Raw genomic sequence first — 19607 nt, forward strand, 5'->3', positions numbered from 1 at the left:
CTTTTTTTTTTTTTAATTCTAAATTGGCACAATTTATTCTGTCAGTCTTCTTTTTATTTGATATAGTTTTTTGTTTTTAACATTTTATTAGGGACTCATACAAGCTAAGAAAGTTTCTAAGAAATTTAAATGCCTTAAAATATTACTTGGTGAATTACAGCAAATACACATTACCAAATATCTTTTTCTCATCTCTTAAAATACACATATATAGGAGGCTGGAGGCACAGGGAATCCAGGGTGGACGATACCTTCGGAACCAAGAGTGTGAGGGGTGATGCTGGGAGAGTGGAGGGTGAGTGGGTTGGAAAGGGGGAACTGATTACAAGGATCCACAGGTGACCTCCTCCCTGGGAGATGGACGGCAGAGAAGGGGGGGAAGGGAGACTCCGGATAGGGCAAGATATGACAAAATAACAATGAATAAATTGCCAAGGGCACATGAGGGAGGGGGGAGCGGAGAGGGAGGGAGGGGGCAGCGGGGAGGGAGGGAGGGGGGAAAAAAAGAGGACCTGATGCAAAGGGTTTAAGTGGAGAGCAAATGCTTTGAGAATGATTGGGGCAGGGAATGTATAGATGTGCTTTATACAATTGATGTATGTATATGTATGGATTGTGATAAGAGTTGTATGAGCCCCTAATAAAATGTTTAAAAAAATAAAAATAAAGATCAAATGGCAAGTGGGAAAAAAAAACAACAACCCCATATATATATATATATATATATATATATATATATATATATATATATATATATATATATATATAAAATTCACAAAAGAAAATCCTATGCAAAGATAAAATACTTTCCTAAAATAGCCTGGCACCACTAACATAAAACATTCTCAGAATTGCAACAAAATTGCTTTTGTCCTTAATAAAATAAAATTGCCATTGTCCCTTCCCAGCTAACCCTCACAGCATTTTCTGGTTGACTCATGTTGACACTTTATACCGCCACTGTAACATGTGCCTACCTAGGGATAACACTCCCTTCTTTCTTTCTTTAAAACACCTATGCCAGCTCACCCGTTTATTCCACTGGGGCAGGGATAACATTTCTAAGGTTAGCTGTGTACACATCTTCCTGCTCCAAGCGGCATCTTACAGAAAGAATTCTTATCTTGCTAAAACTGATCCTCACCCTCCATAAACGTGTAGTAGGTAGACATAACTACAAGAGCTCTAGCTTTTAGGAAATCATGTTTCGCTCACCTATCTTTCAAAACAGTTGTATCATATTCCCTCTGGCAAAGTGCAGAATTGGAGCATGACTGGCGACAGGTGGAGGAAGTGATAGCCCACCCCCTTCATATTTTCCACGAAAAAGTACATGAGAAGCGTGAAGTACAGAGCTGAGCTAAAAGCCCTCATGGAGATCTACAACGCCAAGTGTGTCACTTTGCCACTTCATGTTCCCTATTTTGAATTCAGTAACCTGAAGGCACTACTTACGTTCTATAACCATGGCTTGTAAATACAGATTTTAGAAGCACAAACGCTAATTCCTAAGTATTTTCATTATGAAACCAAAGATACGTGCCCAGCGAGGGGTGGGAATCTCAGACTGATTAAAACCTTTCCAGTAAAACTGAGATACCAGCACCAGGTTCACTGGCAAGGTCGGCTTGGCTATAGACCATCCAAACTTGGTAAAGTTGCTTATTTTCCAAGGCCTTATTTCTGGAGACGATCTAGTAAGGCTAGGCCACATATGGGTTCTTAATTTCAAAACAGCCATAAGACTTCAGGTTCCAGGCGGCGGTAGTGGTGTGGCGGCCATGTTCCTAACTGCGGTCTCTTTTGCCACGAGCAAATCAAAAAACATTCTGGTGAAAATGTTGAGCCAAGCTGGGATTGGGTGCTCCTTCAACACCAAGCGAAGCCGGCTTCGGGAGAAACTGACCCTTTTGCATTATGACCCTGTTGTGCAGAAAAAGTCCTCTTTGTGGAACAGAAAAAAATACGCTCCCTCTAAACAATGGATTGAAAATGAATTTGATTTATAAAAGAGAAGACTGGAGGGCGGGACACTGATTCAGAAATCCTGCAGAAGGTAATAAAAGAAGAGGAAATGGTCTAGAATCACTGCCTCGGGTGATTTGAAGGCCATTGTGAAGGAAAACAATACAGTGAAAGAAAGTTCTTCATATTAGGACATAGATCATTGTATCACATTTATTTATCTTCCTAGATATTTTTATCGTTCCTAATAAAAATGTTAAAATTTTAAAAAAAAGACTTCAGGTTCCATAAAACTAAAGATATTTACATAATTTTAAAAGTCCTGCTTAAAGAATTTCTTTCCAGTGTGTATTTTAAATGCGTGAACTCTACAGAAAGGACAATATTAACAATAATGAAGTGACACTGGTACAGTGCTTTGCCTGTGAGTTTATGACCCATCACTTCCCACTGATTCTCCTGGGAGCCTTAGGAAACAGGGTTAGTTATCATGAGCAAGTCTGAGAGTTGAACACACTTGCCCCAATCATGGACCTACTACACTATTAGTGAATTTGAATCCACTATTGTCTGGCTTCCAACTTTCGAGTAATATACCACTCCATCCCCATCATAGATCTTACCTGATAGTCACCAGACCGCAAACAAATGTGGACTTGACTATACGGAGTCAGCTGCTGAGAGGGGCTATCAGAAGAAGGCACAAGAACATCACACGCTTGACAGTAGCCAGCTAAGCGCTTCTCGTCGATGGTACCGTGCAGAGAGGACGAGCCTATCTGTAGAGGAAGAGGACGGACACCATTACCCATCAATGCGACAAACCACAGGCTAGCACGCAGAGAGTACATCCGAATAGTAACAAGATAAAAAAATGACAATTTCAAGGTTAGAGAAACCACAAAAAATGAACAGGTTTAGAATTGGTTTACCGAACTGCTGCCTCAGGCCAAATATGGCCTGTTTCTGCTTTTACACAGTCCTCGAGCCAAGAAGAATTTTTACAATGTCAAAGCGTTAAAAAAGATAAATAAATATATATTCAATTGGTATAGCTTGTGGTACACAAAGCTTAAAACAATTACTACCTGGCCCTTTATATTGGACATGGTTCTCTAGAGAGACAAACCAGATTGCTAGTAATTATATATAAATATATTTATAAAGATAGATATATAACTCAAGAAATAAACCATTAAATTATATACAGATAGATAATACAATAAATTAACAGTTAAATTATAAAGCAGTGAGACACTAGCAGTCCTTCAAGTTTTGAGAGCTGCCAGTTGCCAGTCCCCTTCTGTAGAGAGAGCTGGGCTATATATACCCAGGCAGCAAACAGCAAGGCAGGTCCCCAACTGTCATCAACTGTCAGTCCCCAGCTCCAGAGATGAACATTCCAATCATGTGGGCTTAAAGGGACCTCACCTTACAGCGACACAGTCCACAGGCTAGGCATCCCACAGGTAGTGTACCCCTTTAAACTGAGGCACAGAACAACCAAGGTGAGGCTCAGCAAGTCATTTATCCCTCTGCCCTTCAGTTAATCCTACTTGTGTTTATCGGCCAGGCGGGGACAATAAACTATAGCACCCTTTATAGGAAAACTTTGTCTACCCCTGGCTTAACATTTTCAGGGCAACATCTACAAGGTACACATCACTGCCACTTAAAGCAGGTATGACCATTAAGACCATGATTAACAGAGAGAAATAATATAAATATAAATTTTTAAAAATACATAAAACAAGCAGATTACAGGATGGGAGTGGGGTGATGGAAGAAACAAAGTTAATTTACTCTTCAGTAAATTAAAAAGAATGTTTCTACCATAACAGAAAATTGAGGGGAAAAAGAAATGTTTTGAGTTACTAAACTTGAAAAGCCATAAATTTTTAAGTATGAATTTCCTCAGGCAGACAAAATAGGGTTACCATTGGGTCTAAGATATATCCCTAAAGCATGTAATCTACTTCTCTGGTGAGGAAATGGGAATTTTTCTAGGCATCAGGCATACAAGAACCTAGATATATACTTTAAAATTCAGTTACCTGCATCATAAAAAAGAAATGCCAACTTATAGAACCCCTATGGCACCATGGGGTTTCTTTCAGGCCTAAGAGTAATGACAGAAGCATACTGCCAGACCGTCTCCCCAGAACAGCTAGCTGGTGGGCTCCAACTGCTGACCTTTGGGCTCACAGTCCAACACTTAGCCAAGCACCACCAGGATGTCTCCAAATGATAAAGCATAAAGAAATTTTATCCCTCTCAGTAACTAAGTAAATACAAATTTATAACAGTTTTATTTTTCACCCATCAAGGTAGCATTTGTTTTTTTACATTCACTGCTAATTAAAGTATCACTGAGAAAAATGTACCTAAAAAGCAATTTGATTTTACGTGTTGTAGCTATTAAAAATATCAATACTACACACACACACACACACACACACACACACACACACACACACACACATCAATACCTGTTGATATAGTAACTCTACTTGGAAGATTCTAACTTACACCATACAGAGATTTATACTTGGAGATACAGATGTTTCAGCTGGAAAATTAGTTAAAAGTAGAAAATTTAAACACCCAAATAAAGTAAATTAGTGTCTCTATAATGGAATATGATACATTTAAAATGTCAATTCTAAGATTTAAACAAGATCCAAAATAGTATATGTATAATATGAGTTAATTATAGTAAAAATACACAGAAAAACAAAAAGCAGAGTACATTAAAATACTAAAAAGGGTTATTCTCCAGATAGCAGTACAAAAGATTTGTTTTTTAAAGTTTTTTGTACTTTTTGAATTTTCTAAATTTACTACAATGGCCTTTTATAATCATTAAATAAAACAAAAGCCAAAACATATACCAATGTTTTAAGAGACTATTCAATGTCTGCCACCTCTGTATTTACCTCTGCAATTAGTTCTTTGGTTCTAAAAAATTTTTGTCTGGCATTTTCATAGACAGCTGGATTTGTAGAACCTTGCTGGAAGTATACTGCACCCAAATCATAGCACACCTGAAATGATAATGAGCAGCAAGTTGCTTAGACATTTTTCATGCATTCATTGAAGAGCTGACAGAACTCAACCAAATATCAAAAAAACAAACAAAACCAAACTCGTATGTATGGGTAGTGTTAAGAATTGGATGAGCCCAATAAAATGATTTTAAAAAACAAAAGAAAAACCAAACTCACTGTCATCGCTTTGGGAGAAAGATGGGCTTTCTACTTCCGATAGGAGTGGGTCTCTGGATCTCACAGGGACAGTTCTACCCTGTCCTAGGCAGCACACGTATGTTGGGAATGTTGGGGGGTGAGGGGTTCTACCCTGACCTAGGCGGCACACGTATATTGGGATTGGTGGGGGGGTGGGGGGGTTCTACCCTGTCCTAGGCGGCACATGAATGTTGGGATTGTTGGGGGGGGGTGAGGGGTTCTACCCTGACCTAGGCGGCACACGTATACTGGGATTGGTGGGGGGGTGGGGGGGTTCTACCCTGTCCTAGGCGGCACACGTATGTTGGGATTGTTGGGGGGGTGGAGGGGTTCTACCCTGTCCTAGGCGGCACACAAATGTTGGGATTGTTGGGGGGTGGGGATCAACGAGCAGTGAAAGCACCAACGTTCTCGGTTCCTAAGTTCACTGTTACTTCTTTATGGAGATATAATTTTATTACCATTTCTAATAACCTACAGAATTATTAGCAAGGTCAAACATAAAGATCAAGGGACTTCCCTACCTGGACCTGAGCCCAGGTGCACCAGGCCTGGCCAGAGCTCCCCTCTGGTGTGGAGGTCTCTGAGGAGGAGGGGAGGGCGAGGCCGGCGCTGCTGGTTCTTTTGTAATGTTTCCTGTTGGCGCTGCTGTGGTGTTTTCTTGTTTTGTTTTATTTTTTAAGAAAACACAAAAACCATCAAAAAAAAGATCAAGGCAAGCCAGCAGTCAGGATGCGAGCCCAACTGGTCTAGAGAAGGTAAGGACTGCAGTCAGTCTGAGCGCTCGACCCCACAGCCTGTATCCCCTGCAGCCACCAACACAGTAGGAGGGATTAGAAATAGCAGCTCTTGCTAATGCTTCCTCTGAGAACAAAATTTTATTGTCTCCGGATACTCTCTCATCCGTTCTCTGACTTCCTATCTAGGTGCAAATGGGGGGTGTGCGCTAGATGGATGATGCTCCAGGTAAACGTCTGGGATGTGGCAAACTCAACAAGGAAGAGGCCTGGAAAAGCTACTACCTGGAGCTTCCAGTTGTCACTGCAGGAAACTGTTTCTGCCTCCCACCAAGTCTCAGAAGGTAGGAAATTCCTTCAACACAGCAGAGGGGAATGGATGTGGGGTACCCCGCCCCAAAAAAAGCACAGGTGGGAGGAGGGAAGACAAATGGAAGAAAACATTAAGAATTTTAAATTGATGATAAAATCCTTCTAATTTTCCAACGGTTATTCCTCATAGTGAAACTTATATTTTTCAAAGAGCTTTCCTAGATTCATTGAATGTCAGAACTCCAACCTGCCTCAGATTATTTGGCTCAACTCATTTTTAGGGCTCACAAAGTGACATGTGTGCACCAAGTATAAAACCAAGTCATGGCAGAGCCTTTCATTAAAAGTATCGTGTATCCCCCCCCTAAACAGGATAAAGTTCAAACCCTTTGTCCTGTTCTTTAAAGGCCCTCATAATCTGGCCAAACTTCCTTCTCCAAAAATCTCTCTATTCTCTTTAATTTCATTCAGACCAGGCACCCCAATGCTCTATTCACATCATGTCCTAAAAATGAACTTCACTCCACAACCTTTTACCTTCATTTAAGGAGCTGGTGGAGCTGAGTTGGGCACGGCCCTGCTAACCACAGGGGAAGCGATGTAAACCCACCAGCCACTCCAGAGGCAAGAGTTTAAGTCTTTCTCCTGTAAAATTATAGTGTCTCGGAAAGCCTATATGAAGTTACTGTATGTTGAAATCAAACAAATGGCAGTGAGTGATTTTCATATGTCTGAGTCAACAGATACCTAATAATTCTTCCTGCAAACTCCTCAGCTGTCAGTGTCTCTAGTACTCATTCTTCACAACCATTGTAGATACTGCTGCGTGCTACTCAATGAATCAAGGGGGATAAATTTCCCATAGCCTCCAGAACAATATGAAGGAGCTTCAAAAGGTTTGTGTAAAGTGGAATTATGGGGGAGGGAGGAGAAAAAAGAGGAGTTTATACAAAGGGGTCAAGTAGAAAATGTTTTGGAAATGATGATGGCAACATATGTACAAATATGCCTGATACAATTGATGTATGGTATGTTATAAGAGCTGTAAGAGTCCCCAATAAAATATTTTTTTAATAAAGTGGAATTAAAAGATACTGGAATTTTCCCATGAACTTTTAAAGCTCCCATTTATTCCACATTAAATGCGTGGCTAACTTTCATTCGTGAGAGCCCCTATCTTGGGGAAAGGAGTGATTATACAGATGAACAGAGAATAGTCATATGTAGAGGTTCCTTTTCTAGGAAACGACTGTAAAGTGACCACAAAGGTAACTATCAAGTTTTACTAACTATAGCCCGTTGTTAAAGTGAAAGTTGCCAGCACTGGGGAGTGCAGCAGAACAGCAAGGGAATGGAGTAGCAAGGTCCCCAGGGAATGCTGAAAGTGGACTTTGGGGCCAGGGCGTGGTGCCCCAACAGACTGGACTGGAAAACACTCCTAAGGGCCAACAAACGATCCTTGAACTAACTACAAGCTCTTCTTTCTTGATTTTTTTTATGTGTTTTGTTCTTTGCCAGTGGATTGCTGTTGTTGTTTTGTTGTCTGGTTGTAGACTGTTGCTTTGTTTTCCTCTGTCTTGTTTTCGTGCATGTTAGTGTCTCCACAGGTCTGTCTGAATAGGACAGGCTGGATGAACTATCTGGAGGAAAAACAACGGGACCGACAGTTCCGGGGGGATTTGGGGTGGGGGGAGGAAGAGGGGTAAGGAAGTGGTGTTAACAAACACAGGGACAAGGGAACAACATGGGACCCAAAATGGTAGAGAAGTGGGAGTGGCAGGCCTGGTGGGAAATGATCAAGGGTAAGGTTGCTTAGAGAAGAGGTATACTCTAGCCCAGGTGGCGATGAAGCATGGTAGTAGGGCAGGAGGAAAGTCAAGGGACATGGAGGAAAGAGCTAGGAGTCAAAGGGCATTTATAGAGGTCTAGACAAAGACATGTACATGCAAAAATATATATGACGATGGGGAAATAGATCTATGTATCTATATTTATAGGTTTAGTATTAAGGTGGCGGAAGGACCCTGGACCTTTACTCAAGCACTCTGTCAAAGCATGAATACTTTCTTTTATTAAATTGGCACTCTACGATGCTCACCCTCCCGAAACAACTGCTGAAGCCAAAGCAGGTGAACAAGTAAATGTGGTGAAGAAAGCTGATAGTGCCCGGCTATCAAAAGAGATAGTGTGTGGTATCTTAAAGGATTAAAGATAAACAAGCGGCAATCTAGCTAAGAAGCAACAAAGCCCACATCGAAGAACACACCAGCCTGTGTGACCACGTGGTCCCAAAGTGATCAGTTATCGAGCATCAAAGAACAAAAAAATCATATCATTGGCTGCACACCTCCAAGATACGATCGCTGAAGACAAATGGGTGCATAAGCAAATGTGGTGAAGAAAGTTGATGGTGCCGGCTATCAAAAGAAATAGTGTCTGGGGTCTTAAAGGCTTGAAGGTAAGCAAGCAGCCATCTAGCTCAGAAGCAATAAAGCCCACATGGAAGAAGCACACCGGCCTGTGCGATCACGAGGTGCCAAAGGGACCAGGTATAAGGCATCAGGCAACAAAAAATATATATATACCATAGTGAATGAAGGGGGAAGTGCAGAGTGGAGACCCAAAGCCCATTTGTCAGCCACTGGAGATCCCCTCACAGAGGGGGTTAGGAGAGGAGATGGGTCAGTCAGGGTGCAATGTAGTACCGATGAAGAACACAGCTTTCCCCCAGATCCTGGATGCTTCCTCCCCCCAACTACCATGATCCAAATTCTACCTTGCAGGGCTGGATAGGGCAGAGGTTGTACACTGGTGCATATGAGGGCTGGAGGCACAGGGAATCCAGGGTGGATGATACCTTCAGGACCAGGGGTATGAGGGGCGATACTGGGAGAGTAGAGGGTGAGTGGGTTGGAAAGGGGGAACCGATAACAAGGCTCCACATGTGACCTCCTCCCTGGGAGACAAACAGCAGAGAAGGGGGTGAAGGGAGACTCCAGATAGGGCAAGATATGACAAAATAACAATCTATAAATTATCAAGGGCACATGAGGGAGGGGGGAGCAGAGAGGGAGGGGAGAAAAAAAGAGGACCTGATGCAAAGGACTTAAGTGGAGAGCAAATGCTTTGAAAATGATTAGGGCAAAGAATATACGGATGTGCTTTATACAATTGATGTATGTATATGTATGGATTGTGATAAGAGTTGTATGAGCCCCTAATAAAATGTAAAAATAAAATAAAAATAAGGAAATCTCAAGGGAAAAAAAAAGTGAAAGTTGCCAAAGGACCTGGGGTCCAGAGTTACAGAAAGAATAGAACTGTAAGACCCTTTTATAGCTACACATTTTCTCTAGGGGCATAGATTCTCTCCCTACGCCCGCCCTCCCCCAAGTCTAGACACATTGTAACTTTTTGTTTGGTTTCTTTTGAAGGGAGAGGGTATTTAATTGTTGTTGGAGCTTTATTTGTTATTAAAGGTATAATTAGATTTTTAATGTTACGAATGAACTACAAATCATTGACAAATTATTACATTCTCATCCCTTAAAATCACTATCTCCTAAATACAAGTGGGAAAAGACCCCAGAGGCAATGGGTCAAGTATTATCTTAAGTCAAAGTAAAGAGGGAAAGGCAGATACAACACTACAATGCTACAATGACTATATGAGATTGTCTCCATAAAAAGTATTATGCACTGCAGCCCCTCAAAGACCAGGGGAACGGAACAGGGGGGACCCTGCCCCCCCCATGCCCTCCTTGCCAGCCCCTTTGCCATGGCCAGGATCTCGGGGAGTGGTAGGGACAGTCTGAAGGAGAGGGGACAAAAGTGTGCGTCTGGGTCTGGTTACTGGTTACCAGGGTGACTGTTCTAGGGTGACTTCAGGACAGGCAGAGGCCACACCATCTCTGCATCCCAGTAAAGGTGGCCCCTGGAGTTGCGCGGCTGCGCAGAGGTTGGCACTGTGTGATGCTCAGGCGTCTCCCCATCCCAAAAGCGGCCTGATGGGAGCAGGTGGGGGGCCTTGCTCTGCCCTCCTACAGGGAGGGGAGCCATCCTAAGACACCAGCCTCAGGGACTTGGGTGGCTTGGGTGGGGTCTTCTGATCCTGAGAGCTGTTCTAAGAGCAGAGAACAGCATGGGGACATTGTCAATAAACAAATTCTGAGTCTCGAAAAAAAATTATCATGCACTGTTTAAATAGTAAAATAAATACCTGGCACTGCATTTCCTCGGTTTTGATTTTCAAACCAGCAGTAGAACTCTCAGTTTCTCCATTTACGGTGCCTGGCTCCACGGCCAACAGGTCTAGAGTTCTCATCGTGTGGACATAAAGATCCTTGTTTAACAGAAGGGCCGCCTCAAGTACTAAGATAGAATCAGCAGCCTGTTCTTTTAGCTACAGAAAGTCAGTAAGCAAGTCATTAAAACACAAAAACAGCAGTAACTGACCATATTAATAAAAAAACTTCATAGGACACTATCACACTGGGCTCCTTTTATAAAGTGCAACACAGCTGTAGTTGAGATAGGATTATCTTAAGGGGGGAAATTAAGTTCCTATTGTGAAACTTTAAAAGGACAAAGAAAAAAGATTAATGTGCTTTCCCCCTACATAAAAGTTTAAGAGTACAGGAAAATGCTTTTAAAAGGAAAATGCTTTTTAAAAGCTCTGCTTAAATTTACTCAGAAAGTGTTTCTATACCTCCAAGTGCCAGCCATTACGCACTAGACATCACAAATACAAAGAGCAGCAGTCTCCTGCTTTGATATTCAATCTACGCGAGCAAACCCATGTTCCATAAGCACAGCTGCTTACCTCCCCCTCCTCCTCCCTTGGGCTCCCACATCTTACCTAGTGTCTCTGGCACACTGTAAGTTACGTATGAGAATCACAGAGACCTTTTCCTTTTCTAATTATAAAATCATTTTTTAAAATCACATTTCTATTTTTATATAATTTTCTTAAAAATAACTGTAGTTTTTTTATTTTAAAAGTAATTTGCAAACATAATTAACACAGGTTTATTTCAGATATTTTAGAATATGTAGATCTCACCTGGAAGACTGATTTCTCCTACCTGTAAGTATTGTGATCTATTTGAGAAGAGAACCAGTGTAGAGCTCTCTACCATTGAAAGCAGAAAATCTGTGTGATTTAGAGCCACCTGAGCAACAAAAGCTCAGCTGCAGTCTACCAGGAAGACCCATTGTACCTGGGTCCTAACAACTCAACTTAGATACCTAGGAGTAGATCTGGCATCTAACCATGCGCTCAATGTATTTCAGAAATGCTAACTCACCACTTTCAAAATGTTTTCTGTTAACTCTTTCTCCTGCTGCATCTGATTCATACTAAAAAAAAATTATTGAAAAGGTGAATTTCAAATATTAGCCATAAGATTAAAAATTCAACACTTAAGAGCAATATATAACGGTTCAATTTAGGTAACCAAGTTTAATGCTATTTCTTATCATGCCTAAAATTAAGACAAAAATCATTATAATGCTCATTTATTTTCCATTACTTTCTCACTGGCTTTGCATTACCCACCCACACACCCTCTCATGTTAAGATAGCGGTTGCGTGCTGGGTGACTATACCAAGGCCAGCAGTCTCTCCCAGGGAAAAGGAGCCTATCTACTGCAGTAAGGAGGTGCAGCTGCAGAAGCCCACATGGGAAGCCCTCCCCTGCTACAAGTCATTCTGCGTCACAATCAACCTGATGGTAGCGAGTTTGGTGTCTTGTTTACTGGCAACAAAAGCCCATTTATAGTCAACTATAACCCCTTGTACAACTTGGATAAGCTGCCATTGGGATTTCAGAACTAGGCCTAAAACTGCAGATATAATCAACTGTAATTTTTTTGTTTAAAGTTCTCCCTCCGTGGCATTTTTTCACTTATGGCCATGTTTTTTTTTTTAAAGGGGAAATCTGTCAGTTCAAGATCTTTAAAAACCTTTACAGACTACTGATGGTCAATGCTGACTTTCATATCAATTCTAAATTCCAGTCCTTGGCTTCTACAGAATTTCGTCATGAGAAACCATCATGTTTCTTGTCAAGTAATATCATTAACTAAAATCTAAATTAATATTTACATATAATAAATACTGAACAAGGATATTTTATTCAATATAAACTTAAATGATAAAAATACGCTCATATTTTTAAGCAGGTCAGCTACTATTTATCAAAATGAATAGCAAAATTCAACGAATACTCCCCTTCTAACTCTGAGCTCTAGATATCTAGAGCAATCTTCTTGGGGGGTTGAAAATGGTTAACCTACGAGCTGCTGACTGACTGACTGGAGGCTGGAGTCCACCAGCGCGCAGCCTGGTGATGGCTGAAAGGGCAGCCACGGAGGACGTCATGGAGCACACTTCTCTGACACGCAGGGCACCATGAATCAGTGTCGATTCAATGGTAGCTGGCTAATCTGATATCTACTTCTCTGATTTTAAACCTTCAAACAAATCTCTGATGTAATTTTTTTACCCTCCCACTTCTGCTCTTCTGTATCAGGCCTTATGACAAGCTTATAAAACATATTAAATTGAAAAAGAAAAAAGGGGGAAAAAGCCAAGTGAAGATCATATCTGCCAACTTACACACTTAACTGAGGAGGTCCAGGTTTCACCTGCTTGACAGGAAAACTACTTTGAACAATTGTTCTAATTGCCCTGAAGAAAAGACAAATAAAAAGGAAATTTAATACATTATAAATATGACTGCAATCATTTCAAGTATGCCTTAGATTTGCATGATAAATTATCGTAAGTTTTAACTAGTACATGTGACAAGGCATCTGTGATTTGTTCTTTCCTTCTGGAAGCATGCTATTCTAATCTATGCAGTCACAGAAACCTCCTCCATCCCCACACACAGTTCCCAAGATCCTCTGAGAGATCTCTGCAACAGAAGGAGCCCGTCAAAAGGACGCCCTGGGGGAGCACTGCCCAACTAGAGAAGCCTCACACATATCTGGGGGTATAAATGTTTACCATCGATTATACAGCAGGACAGCCATGGCAGTGGTTGGAGGCAGAGTGGCCAGATCCAAGGCGACATGTTTTGTCCCGGGAGGAACTTTACTGATACAGAGCAGTTCATTGAGCAGCATATTCAACACTGGGACAGACAGGCTTAACCCGGGAGGAAAACAGAAAAGGAAAGCAAAAACAGTTAATTCAGTATCTTCACTGATAGTAATCATGTGGCTAAGGGACTCAATCTTCAGGGTCGTTTTATTACTCTGAAGATTAACAACTTACCCCAAAATAATGACACTGAAAAAATTAACTTGAAAAATGTACTGTGAAAACAGGTGAACAAACACAAAAGATAAAGGAGTCCCAAGTAGCACAATGATTAAGCTTGGCTGCTAACTGAAAGTTCAGTGGTTCAAACCATCCAGCAGTTCTTGGGAGAAATGACGTGGCAATCACCTTCTGTTAAGATTAAAACACAAACAAACTGCCTTCAAGTAATTCCAACTCAGCGACCCTATAGGTTTAGAACCTAGGAAAACCCTCTGGGGCAGGTCAACTCTGTCAAAGGGGGTCGCTGTGAGTCAAAAATGACTTGACAGCACACAACAATGACGAGGACAAGCTGCAAACTACGCATCATCCAGCTTCAATTAGTCTTCTGTCATCTACACCCTCACCCACTTCGCTCCCTTCTATAGGGTTTTGAAGCAAACCCCCAATATTTAATCACTTCCTCTATAAACATTTCGGAATATATCCAGAGGAGCCCCGATGGTGACTGGTTGCAAGCTGGGCTGCAATCTAGAAGACCAGCACTCAGTCATTCCAAACCACGTGCCACCCACCCTCGGGAGACAAGGTGGGACTCCGGCTGTCATCAAAAGTTAGTCTCAGCCTCTCCCAGGGCAGTCTACCCTGTCCCATAGGGTCGCTGACTCGGCATAAACTTGAAGGCAGTGAGAACGAAAAATTCAAAGTGTCAAAGCTTAACTAAACCATAATCTTAACTCCAAAATTAATAATGATGACTAAATATACAATTACTGTTCAATTTCCAATTGGCACATCCATACTTGTAAATATATTGCTATTTAATATCTCGAGTCTCCTATCAGTAGGTTCTTCCTTAGTACTAAAGAATAAAATGAGTTGTTTTCCCTCTTTTCTAATTCTAATGTTTACAGTTGGAGAGAATGTAGTGAAAAGGTTTTATGTTTATTACCACAAGTAGTAAACAGAGAACAAAACTAGCACAACTCTGAGATATAACCTAGCAATATGAATTGTGTGCCTTAAAAATGCTTTGGCACAACCCAGTGATCTTGAAATCTATCCCAAGGGTATAATTCAAAAATATAAAACAAAGATACAGCTTATTGGCAAAGCTATTTAAGGTCCTGTGGTGTAATGTCTCCACACTGGGGCTGCTAATTGCCAAGTCCCAGTGGGTAAGTGTTCCAAATGTTCCGAGGGAGGGAGGGAGGGAGGGAGGGAGGGAGGGAGGGAGGGAGGGAGGAGGAGGAGACTTTCTGTTCTCAGAGTTACAGTCCTAGAGGTTGCAGGACAGTTCTACCCTATCCTATAGGGTCGCTGGGAGTCAGAATCAGCCTGCTGGATGTTTCGTGATTTACAATAGTTAAAAAACTGGAAGCAGTCTTAATTACTGTCAATAGAGAGAAATTGAATAATTTATCTTTACAAGGGAGTAATTTTCAAAATACGAAATGATTTAATATTTAGTAATATACCATTAAGTGCGAAAAAAATACAAGGTATGATCACAACATTATTTAAAAATATATCAAGAAAAGAATACACAAAGCATTTAAAGTATTTCTCCTCTATTTTTCATATTTTATCTATCCATTCAAATGTTCTACAGCAAATAGGTTTTTTTTTCATTATAAGGGACTGAAAATAAAGCATATTATAAGTAAAGCCTTGAAAGTATTTATTTTTAAAGAAGTAAGCATTTACTCTAATATTTATTTTAATAGCTTGGGAGATCATGATTGTTTTTTTATCAGTAAAATTAAGAAAATTAATCCATGGCAAATCATCCATAATATGCAAAACTCATCAATTCTTATTCATTTTCTTCAGCTATGCAAAAGTAGTTTTTTTTTTCAAATTGAGTAATTTTATCTATTTACCACATAAAAATAAAATATTAACTGCCTCATCACTAATATTATTTATGGTTTAAAAGAATGTTTAGCTCAGAGCTTAAAATTGGACCACTACTACTCACAAATAAAATGACCGCCACTGCTTTTCAGTCATGCTGTATTTTGGGGCCATGTAAATTCATCTAGTATGATAAAGACATGCATTACCTTATACCTTTTGGAAAAATACATATTTTATTAAAAACACACAGAAAGATCATTTTTATCTTAAGGACATACATGTGGGAAAAGGCTTTATATATTCATATAGAAACCAAAACAAACCCATTGCCCATCAAGCGGGTTCCAACACATGACGACTCTACATAGTTTCTGAGGCTATAAATCATCACAGCCTCCTCTTTCCACCAAGCAACAAGTGGTGGGTTTGAACTGTCGACTGCATTAGCAGCCGAAGAGCTAACCCACAGCACTAAATCAATCTTCAAAATATGTGGAATTACCCAAGACATCCAAATAGTACTTCAAATGCAACACTTTAAAATTGTGGATACCTTTTCTCTAATATGTCTAAGTCCCACTTCAAATGTGCAGCAACTTTAAGAGCCAGTAATTTTAAGATGCGATTTCTCTTGTTGTCAGGTGGAGGCTGAACCTGGTTTTGCTCATTGACTGAAGGTTTGGAAGCTTGCTCCAAAAACTGAACAATAAGTTGAACTGGTGCAGGATCTAGGATTGTGGGGGTAAAAAAAATCCTCAAGTTAAGTTTTATTTACTTTTTTTCCCTCCCGCCTCTAAAAGTTAAGTTTTAATACAAAAGGATTTACTTGTATTTTGGCTGTCCCTGCTTTGCCACAGGAAGAATCGACACTGCTGAGACCTTACAATGGCTGGTAAGAATCTTGCTCTCACGTACCAAAGAACAGATAAAGGGTGAAGAAAGCCCTTTACCTGGAAGAACATTTGCCTGAACTGCCACCTAAACAACCAATGCCAATTAGAGGAGAGAGGTGCAGGCTTGACAATTACTGTTATGACACTTCATAAAGGGACCTGCTGCTGCTCATTACCTCTCTGCACCTGCTTTCTCCCAGGGGAAGAGAGAGCTCGCGGCCACCGACCTCAGTAGATGTGAACCTCAGAAGTGAAGCCCTGAGCAGCGTGCCTGGCACCCAGAAAGCACTCAACATGCGTTTGCTAAAAGGAATGAATTAAAATGGCACAATGTGGGTGCTGAAACCACTCGATACAACACTACGGTAACCACACACACAGTCGTGAACCATAGGACTGCACAAGCCTTATCTGAATTTGCAAATGCAAGCAGCCTACATGCTGGTACCTCTGCCCCCAATACCACCACAAAACTGGCGTATTACTCAGGGTCATCAGCATGCAATAGCCATCTGGGAATTGTTTCAGCATTTCCTGCTAGCCAAGATTTCCGTATTTAATGTGCACTGTTAATGAGTCGGTGAGACCTCATCGAGTAACAAATCCGTTAAATAAGAACCTAAGAGAAAACGACTTCGTATCAGGATAGCATTCCAAGAGTTGACTTTTCCCCAACCTCCAAATTTATACCAGCCCGAGTTCAGTAAGTTGAAGGGTTCGGATCCCAGCAGCAGCCACAGACCCTTCCTTCCCCCGGGGGCTCAAGCCTCCAAAGGGGCCCGGCCCCAGGGGTGCGGTGGTTTGGTTTTCCTTCGGCGGGCGCAGGTGCGCAGACACGGCCGGGAGCCTGGGCCAGCGCTCGGCGCGGTCCGTGCCGCCGACGGGCCGGGCTGCGGGGCTGCGGGGCTGCGGGGCCGCGGAAGGTGCCGGCGGGGCGGCGGGGCCGCGGCCCGCGCGGCGCTCACCCGGGCAGGGCTTGCGCAGATGCTTCTCCAGCAGCGACTCCTCCAGCAGGAACTCGAACCAGCAGGTCTGCGGCGGGGTGCAGGGCCGGCTGGAGGTGGCCGCCTCCCGGTCCGCCGCCTCCGCGCTCATCCTGCCCCCGCCGCCACTGCCCCCGGGGCCGTTTCCCGGCTCCAACCTGGCACTCGGACGCGGGCCGGGGCCTGGGAGGTGCGGAACGGCCTGCAAGGAGGCCGCTGGCAGCTCCAGCGCGAACGCCCTCGGAACGTCCGCGAAGCCCACTCAGCTCAAAATGGCGGCGTAGCGCCGCCAGCTCGGGCGCCCCGGCTCCGCCTCCCTGCAACCGCCGCCGGGCCTCTAGACCAATCGCCGTGCCGACTCGCCGGGAGGAGGGCGGGGCCTCCCGAGACCACGCCTCCTCCAGGTTGCTATGGGAGATGGCTCCCTCGAAAGCTGTCTCAGGTGCGCTTTTCTCCTAACGTGGGAGTATCTACGAAAAAAAAGGACCACATCTGTCACGGACATGCAACGGGCTTCGGTGTCTTCTTGTAACCCGCAAACGGGCAGGTCTAGTCAAACTGTGACCCAGTTGAAGTATACCTTCAGGGATTTCATTTCCACCATTTCTAAGATTTTCCTCCCGGAGGTCCGTTCTGCAAGTGCTCCTCGCTGAGGCCTCTAGCTGCGGAACCCAAACGACAGCCTACAATGAATCCAGTCTCTGCTTCTCAGAACTCTCAATATTTAGCACCTAATTCATCTTTTTGATAACCCCGGCTCAAGATATTGCTAAACCCACTTTACGTTTACCTCCATTTCTGCTGGCATAAGGATGGACAGTATGGGAAACACTAGCTAGGACTGCTCTGGGTCGGAAATGACTGGCAGTAGGCTGTTAACCGCAAGGTGAGCAGTTTGAAACCATCAGGTCTCTGAAGAAAGACGAGGCTTCTGCAGTCTCGGACACCACCAGGACTAGTTCTCCTTTTCCATGGGGTCCAGTCGCTATGACAACTTGACAACAGTGAGATTTTTTTGAGTCGGAATTCAACTCGATGACAGTTGGGTTTTGAGTTTTCAACTAATCCTCTTGACGTCCCTGCTAGAGATGTTAACGCCATTTTACATTTACGTCCACTCTATAATGTTCTTGTATTTTTTAATATGACTAACAAGTGGTTAAAATAGTGCGCACACAAAACGTCTTCAAGGATTGTGCAAGCCTTCGAGTTCATGACGTCTAACATTTGGAGAGCTTAATTTTCCTGAGGCGCAGTGGTAAAGCCCTAAATCAGCTGCTGCTCTAAACTCACCAGTCTCTGCAGGGGTATGGACGAATGTGGACCACACCTGTGACCTGGGGACCGAGAAGATGACACCAAAATGTGTCCATAATTTTGTGGTCATGGCAAAATTTTAATTAAAGTATCACTCATTACGAGAACATTGTCCTAAACCCCAGCTCACAAGTACTAATACGGGTATACCCACAGGGCTAAAACTACGCTAATTTATTTTTTGAACCTTAAAAGCCTAGATCTGCTTAGAACTGGATCAGTAACTGTGAGAATTTAAAAAGTAGAAAATTTTAGAAAGGCTTTTTATTTACTTCACTGCAGAATCATTTTATAAAACAATTTTAATATTTACATAAGCTGCATACAGAGAAGCTACGTCTAGATTAAAACTTTTTTTGTACCAAGATAAGCTGGTATTATTATAACATGTCTGAACAGGATCTAGTGTGAGACACAAAGATGGATAAAAGAGTTTGAAAATATGCCTTCTAAGAGCATAATTAATTCTGTTAGAATTGAATCATGAACAAAGAAGATCAAATTTAATAGTTATATGGAAGAATAATGAAATTGATGCTTTATGAAGAGCTTATGGGAATAGCCCAAGATAATTAGCAATTTATAAATGGATTACTCATTTAAGCAGGGCCATGACAATGTTGAAGATGAAACCTATAGTGGAAGACTATCCACATCAACTTTCAAGAAAACAATCTTGTTCTTGTCCTAAGTGAAGAGAACCAACAATGAAAGTGAAAATTCGTTAACATCATAGGCAACTAACTGGTTCAGTTTACAGTCTGACTGGAAAATTACAGTTGAGCCAGGTTTCTGCTTGATGACTACCAAAACTACTGCACATACATCAGCTGCAAATAAGCAGAACATCCCATGGGAATTTTAAACAAGTGGGAATAAGATTCTGAAGCATTTCTTCAAAAAAATTATACCAGATGAAACAGAGCTTATCAGGACAATCCTGAAAAAGCAGTCAGCAATGGCTACCAAGAGGCAGAAATGGTCCAAAGAAAAAGCAGACCAATCAAGACTGACGGTCATGGCCA

The 19607-nt window shown here is 42.0% G+C and overlaps 1 protein-coding gene and 1 pseudogene across 1 annotated transcript in view; one reads left to right on the plus strand and one right to left on the minus strand.

Annotated features, from left to right (window-relative positions):
- Positions 1 to 17556, minus strand: part of INTS8 (integrator complex subunit 8) — a 48458-nt gene extending 30902 nt beyond the window's left edge. The window contains exons 1-8 of the mRNA XM_075549474.1: positions 17248 to 17556; positions 15943 to 16117; positions 13272 to 13412; positions 12879 to 12950; positions 11566 to 11617; positions 10479 to 10661; positions 4902 to 5009; positions 2589 to 2744 (exon numbers count right to left, since the gene is read on the minus strand). Of these exons, the coding sequence (XP_075405589.1) occupies positions 2589 to 2744; positions 4902 to 5009; positions 10479 to 10661; positions 11566 to 11617; positions 12879 to 12950; positions 13272 to 13412; positions 15943 to 16117; positions 17248 to 17377 (1017 nt within the window). The 5' untranslated portion in view covers positions 17378 to 17556. The remainder of the gene's footprint in view (positions 1 to 2588; positions 2745 to 4901; positions 5010 to 10478; positions 10662 to 11565; positions 11618 to 12878; positions 12951 to 13271; positions 13413 to 15942; positions 16118 to 17247) is intronic.
- On the plus strand, positions 1764 to 2195 carry LOC142448702 (large ribosomal subunit protein bL33m pseudogene; annotated as a pseudogene).
- Positions 17557 to 19607: the final 2051 nt, after the last annotated feature.

The sequence above is a fragment of the Tenrec ecaudatus genome, chromosome 5 (genome assembly GCF_050624435.1).
Source record: "Tenrec ecaudatus isolate mTenEca1 chromosome 5, mTenEca1.hap1, whole genome shotgun sequence".
Lineage (NCBI taxonomy): Eukaryota > Metazoa > Chordata > Mammalia > Afrosoricida > Tenrecidae > Tenrec > Tenrec ecaudatus.